Source organism: Pyxicephalus adspersus, chromosome 1 (assembly GCF_032062135.1).
Source record: "Pyxicephalus adspersus chromosome 1, UCB_Pads_2.0, whole genome shotgun sequence".
Classification (NCBI taxonomy): domain Eukaryota; kingdom Metazoa; phylum Chordata; class Amphibia; order Anura; family Pyxicephalidae; genus Pyxicephalus; species Pyxicephalus adspersus.
Genome location: NC_092858.1, coordinates 79,261,516 through 79,279,267, shown reverse-complemented (window position 1 = coordinate 79,279,267; position 17,752 = coordinate 79,261,516). Strand labels below are relative to the sequence as shown.

General features: G+C 38.0%; 1 protein-coding gene across 1 annotated transcript in view; it reads left to right on the top strand.

Moving 5' to 3' along the window:
- Positions 1–4,995: 4,995 nt before the first annotated feature.
- Positions 4,996–17,752, top strand: part of ZZEF1 (zinc finger ZZ-type and EF-hand domain containing 1) — a 77,324-nt gene continuing 64,567 nt past the window's right edge. Inside the window, exons 1-7 of the mRNA XM_072415636.1 lie at positions 4,996–5,435; positions 8,501–8,645; positions 11,587–11,781; positions 12,402–12,573; positions 13,146–13,345; positions 14,511–14,721; positions 16,157–16,273. Of these exons, the coding sequence (XP_072271737.1) occupies positions 5,055–5,435; positions 8,501–8,645; positions 11,587–11,781; positions 12,402–12,573; positions 13,146–13,345; positions 14,511–14,721; positions 16,157–16,273 (1,421 nt within the window). The 5' untranslated portion in view covers positions 4,996–5,054. The remainder of the gene's footprint in view (positions 5,436–8,500; positions 8,646–11,586; positions 11,782–12,401; positions 12,574–13,145; positions 13,346–14,510; positions 14,722–16,156; positions 16,274–17,752) is intronic.

Here is a 17,752-nt window from a genome sequence, read left to right as displayed (position 1 = left end):
AAACCTTTGTTCTGTGTGGTTAGGAATGGTACACTTGCTCCTTCACTTGTTATTTCATTAGCTGCTAGAAATGCAAGTGTGCAGCTTCCTTACTGCTGTAATAGATAGTGATATCAGTTCATAAATTGAGATGATATGGGTTGGGTTTTCTTATTGTGTACAGGTATGAAACATTGAACCCTGGAATTACTGTAATGCTTGTAAAATATGATTGTGCTTCACCACAACATTCATATTACTTGACAGGTAATGCAAGGTACACAGTAATAAAGTTCAGGTCTCCACCTATAAAAGTCAACAAACGCTCTGCCTTTCTCTGTAAGATTGCATTATCTTACCCGTTACTATGAATCGTGCCACTTTAGATCCAAATGTTAGTTAGGAGGAACTTCCACAAAAAGTAGCAAGTCATTTTTAGATATATTCTTAGATGTGTCTAAGATTCTGGTAATAGAATAGAATAGAATATTTAAAATATTATTTACAACAGTATGGAAAAACAAAAATTTATTTTAGCTAGTATAGTAGTAAACAAAATAAAAAAATAGAAACAAGCACACCCTGTGGAGATAGCTTGCCCATCAAAACCAGAAATATAGACATTTCATGTCATGTAAACGAAAGAGGTCTTTTAACCTGCTAGTATGTTGAGCTCCTCCAGTGACTATGGGTTATTAGGGTTTTCATACATTTTGTTGTCTGCCAGTCCAGAAGCTCAATGAATATAGTTTTGCATGATAAAAGGTATATTCTGCAGTCAAAAGAGAATAGTGGTATTGGGACTTATGTAAGGAAACTGGGACTGATTTGGGCCCAAAGTGGTATGCACTCTCCCTACCATTAGAATGCAAACCAATTCTAAACCCACCTACAGACAATCTTTTCTGAGTGGGTCCTGTTTTAATGGCTGGCTTGTAATAACTACCTAATAGAGGGAGAATTCCCTATCAGGATTGGCGGATTCCACCATTCCACCATTACATCTTTGGTAGCTTCCTGAGCACCAAACCAGGTGGTAAGAGAGACCAGGGGTTACACATTCAAAATATCTTTCATTCTCCTTAATATTTGCATGTAAATCTGTATGATCTGTGGATTTGGTTTTTCTGGTTCCAGTTCAGACATATTTGCATGCATATAGACTTTTTTTTTTTAACTGCATTGTACCTGGATATCAAGCCAAGTCAATAATCACAACTCATATGTCTTGTAAGTCTTTCAATTTAAACATAAAAACATGTTGTATTTTCACAATACAGATGGGGGAAGCATACAAATAAATTCTGTTTATGTATAGTCTGTAAATTGGACTTTACAGTACATGAATGGCTTGGTAGGGCTAAGGACATTTATGTCCTACTTTTATCTTCTTCATTTACATTGGCACAGTCAGCTTCAGTTGTGCTGCATTGTTGGCCACAATGTTTGATGTTACAGTGACTGCAATTAGTGTACAGTGCTACTCTATTAATTAAAAACTGGCATACTGTGAACTGTTAAAGCAAGTATGTGAACATACAAGCATTTTTACGTCATTTTTTACATATACAGGTAAAAGGTAATTTCTGATCTTCACTCAGATTGCTATCTGATACATGGGCTGTGATAGATGCAAATATGAAACCTCAAATCTGATTGCATATAAATGAAACTTTTTTCTTAATCTTAGGCATCTGGTAGTGGGTTCTTAGTTTGACAATTTTTTTGAAGCTAGGCTTAAAAACTGCAATATATTGCATTCAACTGAATTTTAACCCGTTTGCCAGATTCTTGAGAATACACGGCCCTATAAAATACAGGTGGTCCCCGGGTTACATAGGAGATAGTGACTGTAGGTTTGTTCTTAAGCGGAATTTGTATGTAAGTCAGAACATGTACATTTTTTTAATAAATGCAATTAGGACAGATGTTTGTCTCAACATATTATTAGACAGCATTGTGTCAGTTACTGTATAAAATCCTGAGTTAATCACAAACAAATCAAATTAAATAAATAAATAAATGTATGGAGCCTAGACATTCATTAACTTCTGGAGCAAGCTGTGCTTTGATATGCAAAATAAACAACTGCAGAGTTTGTCTTGGTCATTAGAGAGTTACAAGAGGCTGCAGAAAGAGCTCAACCCCCTAAGATCACCCACAACCTCAGCTGTGAGGTTTCTTCTGCAAGTCATGCAAACTGCCCCATTCCCCTTCAAGCCTCCATTCTGCACACAGCGAGCAGGGAAGCCCTGTTCGTATCTAGGAGGCGTCTTTATGTCGGATGTCCATAACCTGGGACTACCTGTATTTACCTGTAATCTCAACTAATGTGACAAGCTAACAAGTAAATGTGATTGGGTGACAAACCTAGAATCACGATATATATACAAAGCTTTGCCACCATATAACAGGATTTCTAGGTTCTATTTTATAAATTTTTAGGAGGACATAACTATACCATGCAGATTTTAGTAGGGGGTTCCCTTGGACCACCAGGTGATGGTCATAATCCAGACAATATGTAAAGTTTTGAGCCCTTGAAGAAATAACCTACATTTTTGACAAAGACTTTTCAACATTTTTTTTAAATATCCCATAAAATTTTTCCCTGTTTTTGTGCATTATAGTAAAGGAATACATGAAGATTATTGATGATATAAACAGGCTGATATGTTTATACACAGCAGTGTCCGAACTGTTTATAAATTTGGAGGTCTTGTGCTTTTGCTGTTATATCATTAATATTTACTTTTCCTAATAAAGCACCAACATATTACACAGAACTGTACAAAAAATAGGGTCTGCAAGTGACAATCTAATACAAACACTGATACAGGAGGCAAAGAGGGCCCTGCCCAACAGATCACTTCAGATCTACGAGATGGAAGAAAACAGCACACAATAAGTGAGGGATAGAGAATGGTGACTAGTTTTACTCCGTGACTGTGGTTTCCCAATAGGATACCCACTTAGAGTGACTGCCAAGTGTACAGTTATCGGCTGACACAGCATGCAGATAAAGGGAAAAAGTGCAATCCAAAGTTTAAAAGGGTGGCAGTGGTACAGGGGTGATGATTCCAGCCAAGGGCCAGCCTACAGCTGGGCAGGGAGAGTTCAGTACAGAGTCAGAGAGGTGAGTCAGACACTGAATAGCATGGAAATACTAAAAGCACCTCTTAACTGACAGAATGAACTCAGCATGAAAGTATGTTCATCTTCTCAAATATGCAAGTAGTTGCCACCCAACACAAACATGTGATCCTTTGTGATGGGATGAAAAATATTAACACATATTTTAAGGGGAAAAAATAAATGTCATATCAATTTCTAGTGACATTACAAAGTACAAAGAACAGAAAATTTAGGTAATAATGTATTGAAAGGCAGACACCTGTCAGCAAATCTGTGTCAGCCTTTGTTTCTGATGTGATAGAAAGTATGGCCCCGAAGTTCACGTAGGATGGAAGTGGCACGCCATTTCCTATATATACTATCCATAGGATCATAGAGTCAGTTTATCAGTGTTTTCACACAAGTCCGACAGATTTTTGGCTAGATAAGGAAAACATTCCCTACTGGCACACTGCTGTGTATGAATGAAAACTGTCCTGAAGCCTCCTAAAGCTGCGTACACACTTCCAATTTTTATTGTTGGAAATGAACGACGAACGATCGATTGGGCAAAAATCGTTCGTAAAAAAAGTAACCAACGACGCCGACAAACGAGGATAGTCGTTCGAACGAACGTTCGCTCACTTCCTGTGGTGCACGTCACTTCCTGTATCGTTCAAACGATCGCATCTATCGTGTATACAATATCTGCGAACTATCGTGTCGTTATCTGTATGTACAGGATCGGTGCTATACGATCGTTCGCAGATATCGTGCAGGATCGTTCGTCGTTCGTTTACCAACGATAATAATTGGAAGTGTGTACGTAGCTTTAGATAAGGGCTATCTCAGGAGGCTTTAGGACAATCAGATGATCTTGTGTGGTGGCCCATAGCTGGGGCTGGCCAGGAAGTGATTGCTGCTTCTGTTACCTAAATGGCAGCAAGAGCCAGAGCATGCAACAGAGGAGCCGCAATTAAGTTGGAGACAGTGCTAGACTGGTATGTTTTTTTACTGGTGACCCCATCTTTTTCTGGCCTACATGCATGAACTTCACCAATGGCTTTCTATCATTGTTCTGTTTTACTGGTGACCCCATCTTCTTCTGGCCTACATACATGAACATCACCATTGGCTGCCTATCATTGTTCTGTTTTACTGGGTGATGACCCCATCTTCTTCTGGCCTACATCCATAAACGTCACCAATGGCTGTCTATCATGGGTCTGGCCAAGCTTCCTGACAATGGTGGTCCATGCCAATCCAATGTAGGCCTGCACAGCCACTTGTTCTCTTCACCTGGTAAAAGAGGGTGACTATGTAGAAGATCAATTAGAAGACAGCTGGCACCCATAATAGCAAATTCAGGCAGGATTATCAGGTAATATTGTAAATAAATGGTAAATATTAACCAAGCAAATGACCTTTAAAATACCATTCATAATACTTCTCCAGCAAGCAGCAAGTGAAGTCTTGACTTTGAGCAATGGACATTAGGTGACACTAGGTGCCATTAGACATCCTGGTTGTGTGGTATAGATGCGGCACCTATGGAGGATGGGTTTTACTTGCTGCAAGTGAATATAAAACTGGCTGGTGATTTATCATAGTGACAGGGAATCTACACGTTTTATGTGAATCTGCCCGTATTTACCCTTTACTCTGGCATGGATAGGAATAATACCCGGTGTGTGTGCGTATAAAGGATTGCACATTCCCTATGATGAATGTACATGGCAGAGCCCCATGGGAGCCATGTATGACATTGGAGGGGCCCCTGTGTGTGGGGGCCCCGGTGCCGCCATCCTCCCAGCAGTCTGTGTGGCGGGCTGCGGTGACAGGTGTCTGTGCTGCCATTGCAGGGCGGGCTGCGGGGCGGGTCTTGGCCGGGAAGGTGGAGGCGGCCCGGGCCTCGTAGGCCCTCCGGACACAACACAGCGCTGCTCGGCACCGCCATCATTATGGGGAACGCGATTAGCGGCGGCAGCGGAGATGAAGACGACCCGGGGATGGAGCAAGAAGAGGCCGGAACGGCAGCAGCAGACACTGAGGGAGGACCGAGCGACCAGCAGAGTCCGGTCCAGCTGGGAAGCCCCGGCGGCCCGTCAGCCCCGTTGCTGCTGCCGCCTTCCCCCGGGGTATTGCTGGAGCAGGCCCGGCTGAGGGAGGCGGCGGCCCGGCTGAGGGACGTGGGGGCTCCGGAGTCGGTGGTTTCCCGGCACCAGAGCGCCCTGCTTCGCTGGCTGGAGGAGAGACTGAGCCGGGGAGAGGAAGCCCTGAGCCGGGAGCAGTTCATAGAGATGCTGGAGAGCCGGGCCAGCGGCCGGGAGGAGTGCGAGGAGGTAATAATACCCAGCGGGGGCTCACCATGCACCGGCCTCCTATCACCGGGGAACCGGCACCAACACCGCCTCACACCTTGTAAGATAGAGAGGCAGCATGAAAGCACAAGTTCTGCAAGGAAATGTACAGGCTGCCATTACTACACTGCCTGTCATGGGGACAACAGCTCATGGCTGCATGTATGTTACATGTGTGTGTCATATACACCATGGCCGCCTCCACATTTCCTATACTTCATACTTCTCCACCAGGGAGACACTTCTCATAAACAGCATACACAGAACTATTATTAATATTAATATTAGTATTATTATTATTATTAGTAGTATTTCTCTACCCTAGTCATGGTGATCACCAGAACTGAAATGGACATACACAACTTTCACATGTCCCTATTACAGGAATACATACTTCCTTCCACACACAAAACTAAAAAAAGATTTCACTGCAGAAGTTTCCTCTCACTTCCTGTTGTCTGTTCAGGTGTGATGGGAAATCTCTCCCATAGGACAAAGCTGTATATATTGATGCATAATAAACCAGTAAAACTGGGCTTAACATTTACTTTAATAAGAGAAAGACAATCTAAAGGTGTGTTTTTTGTAATGGGAGCCCCAATAATCTGGGGGGTTTCCAGCTTTCCCTCTATTGCAGAAACAATTCAATAGGTCAAGGCAACTCGTTTAATGCAAAGTGTGCAGTGATCATTTCTGCCGGTGGCATTATTTCTTGAACATTCTGTTTATATGGCTGGTGCTTGGTTTCAACATTTAGATGCTGCTTCCGGGCCTCCTACTGTCACCATATTATTGTATGACAATACCGGGACTTTCCAAATGTTTTCACTGCACCCACTGTCCCGTTTGTCAGGGTGCTTTTTTTAATGTTCTATACAAGGGATCCTTGTACATCTGACATAAATTGTAACATGCTTTGCATACAGAGCTGTGTAAAGGTCTCCCTTCGAGAACCATTATGTATGGAAATGATCATCCTATGTTTGCTATACCCAGTCTATTGAGATGTTATTATTCATGCACTGTCAGGCTCATAAAATACTGGTCATTCATGAAAAAATCTGTTTATATAATCTCCCTTAGACTTACCAAAACTATGTAATGTGAGGGCCTATTTATTTCATTTGTATCCAATGAACCAAACTTCCTTTCTACTTGGTAATTGGCACAATGGCTCTACCCTTAGATGGAAACATGGCTTACTATAGAGAACATTTTAATTTTACAATCCTGAGTGTAGCATTGGCCAAATAGTCTCAGATGTGATGATGCAATTAAATTGTGTAAGATACAACAGGAAGATGATCTTTTGTAGACTTGGGATCTATATTCCTATTAATTTGTATTGATAGAGCGCTGACATATCACTAGCTGTCCCTCAGAGGAGCTCACAATCTAATGTCCCTACCTCAGTCATATGTCTTTAATACAGTCGAAGGTCGATTTTGGGGGGAAGTCAATTACCCTAACTGCATCAACACCCATTTACAGTTTGTTTTTAATTTTTCACACCTTGTGAAGACTGGAACATCACGTTACTGAAGCTTTAGGTAAAAAAACAATATATGTATTCAATTCTAACAATAGGAGGAGATGGGGAGATAAATGGTCAGCCTTAAAAAGGAAGAAATCTGAAAACCCAAAACAAAAAAAAAAATCTACTTACCTTCAATCCCACCGTGAGATTGGTCTGGAGGTGTCTTCCCTCGGGTCCTGCATCACCCCGGTATCCGTCTCTGAGACGGGGTGCTGCCATCTTCTCCTCTTCTTACGAGTTCTTCTTCCTACTTCACCCAACCTAGGAGCGATATTGGGTGACATAGGTTGGAATAAAACTTGCCAATCTCATGCATGCAAGATTGTTTTTCACAAGAAGACTCCTTCTGGGCATGTCTGAGATTTAAAAAAATGTTTTACCCTACATAAAAGGGTAATTTTATGTAAAGTGACATTTCTGAGTTTAGGTACGCTTTAACCTTTATATGGTATTAGGAGTGTCTATTTTTAAAGTTGTTTGGCAATCTGTTGTCAGGACATGTCATGAAACTGTTGAAGTATTTCCTTGAGTGGTCTGCAGATTCCTTTTTAGTTTGTTATTGCGGCTTCAATTTTCCAGCAGTGGGCAGTTACAGCGGATCGCTGAGCCTTTTTTCTCATACAACATCAATACTGTTCCATTAATGCCATTAATGTATCTTTGGAGCTTGATGTGTAATGCATCGTCTTGCAGGAACTTTGGCTTTCTCAAAATATTGCTCATGTGGAAATATTTAAAAAAGACTATTCATAACTGAGTTCAGTATTTATTTTTAGAGCTTAGTCTCAGGCATTGTAAGCAAATGTACAGGGTTGGGGATAACAACCTGTAGCTGGCCATCTACTCCTTATGGTAGCTTAAGGTAGAACTAAGGTCTAAGTTTTCTCTAGTGTTTATCGGTTGGTGACATGATTGTTAACACTGTAAAGTACTGCATTATATGTTGGCCCCGATATAAATACAAGATAATAACAATAATAACCCTCTATAAATGGAAGACCATTACCATCACTGCGAAACTAGATGTATTCTAGTCAATCTTTCATTTGCTTTAAGCCAAAACCAGTGCAATCAATAGAGACCACAATTAAACATGGGATTTCTTCCTGTTTTATTCATATTTTTGGCAATAAGTAGGGGAAATTTCTTGACTGGGACACAGTATTAAACATTAGAGAGAGGTTCTAACAAATTATTCTATCCAAATCCAAAGAACGTTTTGGCTGGAGAGTGAAGGTGACTTTTGATGTTAATTGCACATTGCATTCTTTTTCGCCACTTCACTATTTGCATTAATTTGTTGGTTTTAAAAAGAAAAGCTAAACACAGAATTTAAAGTAAAAAAAAAACAGCTGATTGGGTGCATCACCAGCAAAGTGGATTTCATGAGTTTTGCTTATTTTTACTGGCAATATTTTCCTAATGATCACACTGGCATCTACAAATTAATGCAGCTGACATGGCCCTGTATGATTCATATTATAATATTAACCTCCAGCTTCTCTTTCAGGCATTTGCACAGTTTGATGCGGAAGGCAATGAGGTGGTAGACTTGGAGAGCATGTTGGAAGCCATAAAGGCCTCTGGTGGTGCCAATCTTCAAGGGGAGCTGAGTCATGTAATCAGACAGCTGCAGGCCTGCTCGCTCACACCAGGTAAGCTGGACACTAAAGTTATTTTTATGAATATGCTCTGCTGTGTGTTTATAACTATTGATGAACAATAAACATAAAATGTATTTGATCAAAGCTAAGGATATTTAAAGAAAGAACAATATAGGGCAGCCTTTCTTGACCTTTTTAAAACTTAGGTTAAGGTCTTCAGGGGATCCTTGCTATAATTACTAATAATAATGTAAGAATGCTTCTTGCATTGCTGGCCAGTGGGTAGAGTGTCACCCCTACAGAAAGTGCAAAGTATCACTGGTGCCTGTGGTATACTGACCTGAGAAGTACATATTGCTCAAGGAACCCCTAGCTAACTCTTGAGGACCCCTATGGTTCCATGGAACCATGGTTTAGAAACATTGTAGGGCTGCTTCCTATAGACAGTTAGCTTTTTCTGTCATTGGAAACTAAATACTAAGTTCCTGAAATATGTTTGTCACTAGGACAGGAAGTGAGCAAAGTCTCTAATAGAGAAAAGCACATGAAAGTCATATTTGTACAATATGGAAGGATTAGCATCTCTATTGTTTTTATCATCCCTGACTTTTACTGACGTCCTTGATCAGCACTAAAGCCGCATGGCTACTTGCAATTATAGTCATTGGGAAGGATCTGTCAGGATCCTTTCTATCAACTAAGCACTTCACGATGCAGGAACCATGCTGTACATTCATCACTGTTCTGCTCTTTGCAGAAGGGAGGGGGAGAGTGATGGAGCAGCACCCCACTGCGCTCTCTCCCCCTTCATTAGCATTACGATCATTCATTGTCTATGGATCCACCAGGACGGTTGTTCGGACGATGAACGACGCGTGCTGGACACACTTCAGATTATCGTCCGATATCGGCCCTAAGCCAATTATTGGGCGACAACCATTAGAAGGGTGTACGTAGCTTAAGAAATCTTGTCAACAGAGTTACAGGCTGCAATAAAAACTTGAATGAGGTTATAACCTTTGTCTTCTCTATCCAAAAAGAAGGGGTATATTTATTAAGTAGTCAATGTGACAGTTGTTCTCAGTGATCTTTGAGTTCTATTGATATTATTATCTCTATTTTTGAATGATTTATTTAGGACCTTGGTATCATACATATTAGATTATATTAGATATTAATATACATATACATTATACATATTAGTATATTAGATTTACTGTTCAGCAGGGCTTAAAATGATTTTCATTTATTACAGGGATACCTGAATACAACCATGACTGTGTATGAAGTTGCTGGCAATACATCTTTTTATATATCTTGCCTGTTGTGTGCACTTCTCTATTTTAAGGGCTTGGTGGGAAACTGGATTGTGTTGCTGCAAATTACTTCACACTTAGTTCAAGTTGTCAGTGGTTGACAACTGGGTGCTTAGTATGTTCTGACATCAAGCTAAGGCCAAATGCATTTATGAATTTGTATATGGAATGTTAAGTAAAATTTCAGGCAAATGGCTATGGGTACAAATAAATCTGATATACATGAACGGTTTTACCTGCCAACAGATTTGTTGTCCTGTATTGTATGTTGTGAGTTACATACATCTGCTGCATTGCATATCTGTGAAGATTACTTTAATATTACCTGGTTTGGTTCTACCAGTTGGCAGATCATTTCCCTGCTAATATGGTCACAATGAGCAATATTTTAAGTAGTTTAGTGGTGTTAAATTGAAGCCTGCAGAGCTAGTACATAATTCTTACTTACCTGACTGTGCATTGTGTAAGAAGTGTGTAAATCACAATGATTTACTGTACAAAATGATAACTAACTCCTTGGCGGGCAAACAATCAAGGTGTATTTAATCATTTGATTAAAGTACTGTTTCTGAATGCAAAACAGTACTTTCTTACATGATCTTGCATTTGGAAATGTCAAAAATGCATTTGAAAGATGGAGCATAAAAAATGTAAAATTTCAAAAGCTTGTTACATCTAAGAATAGGTTGGAGAATGCAATTGATATGATCAGCAACAAGAACAGGTCTGGTTCTTTTTTGTTGCACAAGGGTCCAAAAGGACAATGGTGATTCATTATTAGTAAATATATATATATGTATATGTGTGTGTTTTTGTGTAAAAGGGGGAATGGTGGCATAGTGAGGAATATGGTGACTATTATAGGTAGTTGCCTATATTTAAATGATTTTCTGATAATCATTTTTTAATACAGTTTATAGTGGTAACCAAGGCTGGCAATCAACAGGTAGATGTCCTGCCGGTACAATGAGCAGAAAGACATCTATTTTCCTTTGTTTCATTAGCATGTGACCAGGTTTTGATGTGATCCTCTCTGATTACCAGTAGTGTACTTGGCAGATTATGACCAAACCTAGCTTTTAGAGAAATATTCAAAACCTGTATATCATGTTTTGAAAAGTAGATTTCACTGCTGATATCACTGAAGTGTATTTCTGCTTTTTCGTTAAGTTCCCTTTGTTTCTGCTTTTAAGATGTTTTTTTTGTAACACTCTGATCTTTGTCTGTTCTCACTGTTTTTAGAGAAACCGTATTTAAATCTTCCTGTCGCATGATTTGTCTGTGACCAGGTTTGTTTGTGTTGGCTGATCTCTTAGTAATCAGATTCCCCACCTTTTCTGATGGTATAGTAGAAGCAGAATGTTTGCATTGTGGAATGTGTTTCTAGGTTTGTGCTTGTTGTTGTTTTTTTCTTTTTTTTTTTTGTGTGTGTCTAACCAGTTCTTAACTGCTTTGTCACCCTTCATAATTGTATTGCACAGTTCTCAGACTAAAGCTCTCTGCATGTGTTCACATTTACATCAATTATTAAACATTTAAATTACTGACACTAAGTTGTACTGTAATTTACTTTTTTTCTACAATTATCATGCTAGAAAATATGAAATGATTATGTATGCACACATATGTAATTTAAGCATTGATAAATTTCTTTTTTTTTACCCCTCTCTTTTCAGGTTTCATCGACATATTCTCCAAATCAAAGGATCGCCCTAACTCGCATTTTTCTAAGACTCTCCGTTTTTTACATCGAAATCGAATTCCCAGTACCGTGATCCCTTATCCTATTCTGGAGTGCTGCAGTAACATTTTCACCATGCGATCCTCAGTGTTAAAAGATTATTTAGAGAGGTTGCTCAAAAAAGAAAAGGGTTAGTAGCTAATCTTGGCACATATTGAACCCCCCATAATGGCCACAAGGCTAATGTGTTTTTTTGTCAGATTTGCTGTCTTGTTTTATCTTTGCAAAATTCTCTTCTTAAAGAACTCCAGTTAAAAAACAAACTGCTAGAATGTGTTTATTGGATAAAAACTAAAGAAAAGGGCAATGCCAGTACAGCTCTTCTGATTCTACTTCCCTGTCTTAATGCATGCTGTGTTTTATTTAGCTTAGATATAACCTGGAAATCAGTGTTAAAAAGTCCCTGCCAGTATGCATACACAAAAAAAAATGACTTTATTGGTAAGACAATGTAAACATTATTATTATCATTATTATTAAGACTTTAGGTAAAAATTTAGGCAAAACAAAATGTAACTATTTGCTCACTGTCTGGATTAAATCCATAACTATATTTTTGTTTTAATATTGTTTATTTAGCTAAAAGGGTTGATGTTTTCTATATACCTATTGAGGATATGTGCTCAGTTTAGGTACAGACAATTATTTGTCTACTTCAATGAAATGATGCCTCACTGAGTTTTCTATTTGAAATATATATCTAAGTAGTTAAGTAGTTATCTTCCTTTTTTGTCTTTCTATATTTAACAGAATGTCCATCTGTTCCAAGTGGCAGTGATGAATCAATGAAGTACAAAACCATAACAAAATGTTACAGTAGCATAGAAACCTCATCTAACTCTTCAGATATATACAGGATGACTAACGGAGAAACAACATCATACTGGCAGTCAGATGGCAGTGCTCGTTCCCACTGGATACGGTAAGGGTTCATTCTATTCGTTTTTGTACACAGAAATCAAACAGTGCTCAAGCGAGACTCATGTTTTTAGGGAACCAGTTTACTTTCTTCAACATATTTAAAAGTGTTGAAACCACTGGATAAGCATGGCAGACAGGCAGCTAGCATAGCCAAATGTTTCTCTTAATAGATGTTTCCATTTAAGCATATGCACCACACTTAAAGGAAACCTCTACTGAGAGAAATACACATGCTGCTTTTTTCCTGGTAGTTAATGACCCAGTAAAACTATCCAAATCAGGTGTTTTGGCTTCAATTGCCCCATGATTGTTTTGCCTTCAATTGCTTCATGATTGTTCTGGGACAGTGACTTGAAAATTATTATAGTCGGAGCCAGGCAAGAAACATTTTTTGATGAAAGACCCTTATGGAAGAATCCATGTTCCTCCCTGTAAATATTTTCTTTGAACAGGCCTTTTTTATCCACTTTCTTTAGTTGAACTAGAGATGTCTTTGTGTCCAAACATACCAATCATTACAGTGTGCAACTTGCAGAAATTCCTAAATGCTTTTTTTTCCTGTTTTCTCTTCAGGTTAAGAATGAAGCCTGACGTTGTACTGAGACACCTATCAATTGCCGTGTGTGCCACAGACCAGAGCTACATGCCTCAGCAAGTGGGTGTAGCTGTGGGGCGAAATCCCTGCAACCTACAGGAGGTTCGCGAGGTCCACATTCCCAGCCATATTACAGGCTATGTGACATTGCTGGAAAACGCTAACATAAGTCAGATGTGTGAGTCAATCCAGTAACTGAAGAGCATTTTCTAATAATATTTAAATATACACTTTCATATGTCTGTATCTGTTCTTGGAGGTAGCGAATTCATGTTAGAATGGGATGTACAAAATCTGTGGTGGCTTACACTCCTTTTTCCAGTGGACTTGGATTTCTGTATTGTTCCAGGAAACACAAATGGTGTATGTAAGGGGAAATGCAGTATTTCTTAGACCACTTTAAGATGAGTAGTTCTAGGTTATTCAGTGCTGTGTAAAAAGTGTATTTTGTTTATTACTTTTCCTTTTACATTACAGAACATAAAATCTTTTCCATACAAACTGTAGATGTTTAGTACGTTACGATTGTTCATTTTAGGTTTCCACCCATTTCTTTATTTGTCCCTTGGTTAATGGATTAGTTCTCTCAAGAGGAATAATTTAACTTTAATATAGTTGGAATCTTATGGACTGAGTCATCTCCTGTTTTACTTTAAATCTCATGTGGAAAAATATCCCCACCATATACCGCCAACGCTAATGTTTAGGACCAAATTTATTAGTTGTATGTGGAGGCTAACAGGTTTTTGTTTCTGTAGGCATCTCTAAATCACAGTTGTGGGTATATGGAATCTGTGCTGACACCGCATATTTCCTGATTTTGGTTCTATTCTTGTATGCCCTGCATGAAATAAATAATTCAACATAGAGACATTTTTTACCCATATTCAGTGGCTGTGTTCATATACTTGTTCTGCGGCTATACATTTATACAACATGAACTAATTTACAGTACAGTTTCCAGTGTTGGAAAATAAAATGTCTTTTTCATGTACCAAACACAATGAAATGTTTGGAATGAAACAAAACATGTTACTTTAAATAGTTTTAGGATGTATATTAAAACACAGCATGGAGGGATTATAAAATTATTTGTAAAACTTAATTCATATAAGGTTTCATATGATTATTTAATCTTTTGACTTTCTGATGTGTATGTTTTTAAAAACATTTTTTTTTGTCCATGCTCTGGACATCTGAGGTTTTACCATTAGTTTCCTACTATCTTTAGTTTTGGTGTATCCTTTGTAAACCTTACAACTATTTATTTTTTACATTTAAATTTTAAAACTGATATGACTAAATAACAAAGTATAACTTTTTTAATGTTGATTTTTATTCAGATGTCCAGATAAACATCAAGCGCTGTCTGAGTGATGGCTGTGATACAAGGATACATGGCCTTCGTGCTATTGGTTACCAGAAGATAAAAAAGTCTGTAGTATCCATATCTGATGCTTCAGCTATATGGTATCTTTCTCTGCTGACTTCGCTTGTCACTACTTCCATGGAAACCAATCCGACGCTTGCACAGGCTGTCCAACAGCACACACAGTATGTAGTAATGTTTACATTAGTTATTATGCTTTCATATGAGGTAGATATTTTTTATTTGTACATAAAAAACAAGATGTTTGACCTGAACATGTTATTAGAAAAAGAAACTTGATTTTTACAAGGGTCACACCACTGCTGTGTTTTCCTGTAAAGTGTCTAACAAACTTTTGCCATCTGAAACAATATTAGTTTGTAACACACTTTATATGAAAACACAGCATCATCCACTGGTGATCAACAATATCGCACAATAGATCATTTAAGAACAAGTTATCTATCATAACCAACAAAGAAGTGCAAAATACTTTAATCCTTGAAAAGGGGAGTAAAAATAAACAGGCTGAACCCATGTGATTTTAATCTAATTTAATTTTTTTTCAAGGAAGGCAACTACGTTTTCACTGCAGAAAGTAGATCTGTAGGAATGTAAAATGTGCTTGAAACTTCTGCCATTACAGGCGGGTGACTACACAGTACTCTTAATTTGTAATTGTGCAATCTAGGACCCCAGCATGTACAGCTTTTGCTAAAACATCGGATTATAGAGATCTCAGACAGAACCCCCTTATGAAGCATTAGTTGCTTTTCTGACTTCTCTACTTATGTGTAAGTTTCAGCAAAATGCATTATTTCTGTAAACAACTACTGTAAAAGAAACCCAATAAAAGAACCCAAGAGTGGCATCTGATTGCTTGCCTATTAAATATGACGTCCCTGTATTCCACTATAAGCAGAATTCAGAGTACCTCACTGTGTCCTTGGAGTGTGCTGTTCCTGAAGCTTGTGCTGTGTTTCTCTTAATCTCAACTTCCTGCTACACCAGGCATGTTCAGATTTCCAGCAGGATGAAGGAGGATGTTTTAACATCATAGTTTATGTATGTGAGGTACAACAAGCTGTTTGCAGTCTGTTTGGATTTTCATACATCACATACAGTCTGTTTTGGTTATCGGGGTGCAGTTTGGTGAGATATACTGTTGTCCATATGACTAATGAAATGTATTCTTACTTCCTGTCCTCGAAACAGGAAGTGAGTAAAGGTCTGCCCCAGAAAAGAGCGTTCACACCCATACTAGCTGTCAATGGAGAACGGTGAAAGCTTAATCACCACTTCTTGTTTCTGTGACAACTGTAAAACATTAGGGTCTGTCACGGGTGTAAGAAATGAGATACAATTTTCAAAACAGGTGCACAGACAGCAAAACACAGTGTTGATAACTCTTCCATACACTCTCCATAAAAAAACAAATATATATAGCTGCATTTGCATGTGTTTTTGTTATCGGATATCCTGGATTCCAACAAAATGCTTGTCTGTCTGTCTGTATGTTTTGTTACTTTTACTTTTTTTTACTTTTTTTTTGTTACTGTTTTTTTTTTTTTTGTTTTTTTTTAAATATTAAAGTTAAATTAGTTACTTTTTTCTTTTTAGGAAGGCTTTACAGCACATGATACCTCTCTCGTTAACGCAAGGAACTGCAGAATTTCCACATTTTTTATCACCAAATATTTTAGAAGAGGTGAATAGCTTTCTAATGAGGACTGCAAGGTAACATTGATTTATTTTTGTTTATCAAGTCTTTGAGGTTTAGTCTAAAAAAAAAAAAAAAACATTGAAAACAGGTGCAAACAGGTTTCATACATTTTTGGGACCCCATGAATAAAAGGAACCTTTTACAACAAACAGTAAATGAACAGGAACAGGCTTGGAACAGGAAACACTGGACTAGAAGTGAAAACGCAGTCAGACGTTATTCTTAGAAAAACTAGAGAATGTTTGAAGACAAATAATAAAATGATAAAATGGAAACATTTCCAGTCGTTTAGGCAGGAGGAATAGTCACATATTTTGCCTTGTGTACCAAAATTGTACAAAGGAACTAAGATTTTTGCAACTTCATACACTTTAACGTTTATATCTGCTGTATTAACCTCCTAGCGTTCTAATTCTGTCCAAATTTCCGTGCAAAAAGCATTAAAATTTTTAGATAAAACTCACCAAAATATGTCCAATAATGTAATAATTTTATTAAAAAAAAAAAATCTGCTACAGTAGCATATATAATTTATATATATATATATATATATATATATATATATATATATATATATATATATATATATATATATTTATTTATATATTATATAAAGATTTCTTTGTATTGGTTTCAATACAACTATTTTGTAATAAATCCAATACAACATTATTTAAATTTTCCGCTGATCCTCCCGCCGGCACCGATGTTACCGGGAAACCGCGCAGATCTCTCGTCTCTGCAGTTCCCGGTTGGAGCAGCAGGATTCCAGGGAACAGTGACGGAGCAAGGTAAGTGGGTTTTTTTTCAGGTCAAAGCGACCCGAGTGTGACTAAAATCGGAATTACCGCTAGGGGGTTAAAGCTAATAGTTTTTGTAGTAATTTGATAGCTGTAGGTTTCTGAGTATTAGAGATGGATTAAAAGAGATTCTCTTCCCCCACAAGGTATGGGGACACCGTGGATAGTTCTAGGTAAAGTTATATGGGTTGGAGATGGAGGGTTTTTTAAAGCCCAGAATGTCATTCACTGGAGTTAGGTCTGTAATAATTTTGAAAGAGAGTGGTTAAAATGACCCAGTTGCATATACTTCCATTAGTACAAGGTGTAGTAGCTATGCTTTTGTGTGATAGGGGAAATAGGATGCTAAAGAGTGGACTTTAAAAGAAGATGATGTAACATAAAATTCTTTTGACCAGTCATGAATCAATCATTGTTTAACCCAGGAGATTAATTCTGTCTTAATTTGGGAAAAAGTGGAGAGTAGTAGAACTGTTTGTGTTTTGTGGCGAATGAGTCCTAACAAACAAAAAGAAAGTTAGAGGTAAATTGGAAGGAGTCTAAACTTTTTTGGAAAAGAAAATCTTGCTAAGAACCTGTTCAAAAACTACAGTTTATTGGCAGTAGCGTGGAACAAATTAATAATGTATAACTGTAAAAATAAGTATATTTTTTAGGTCTCTCATAACACATGGGTCTTATTTTGCTGCACAC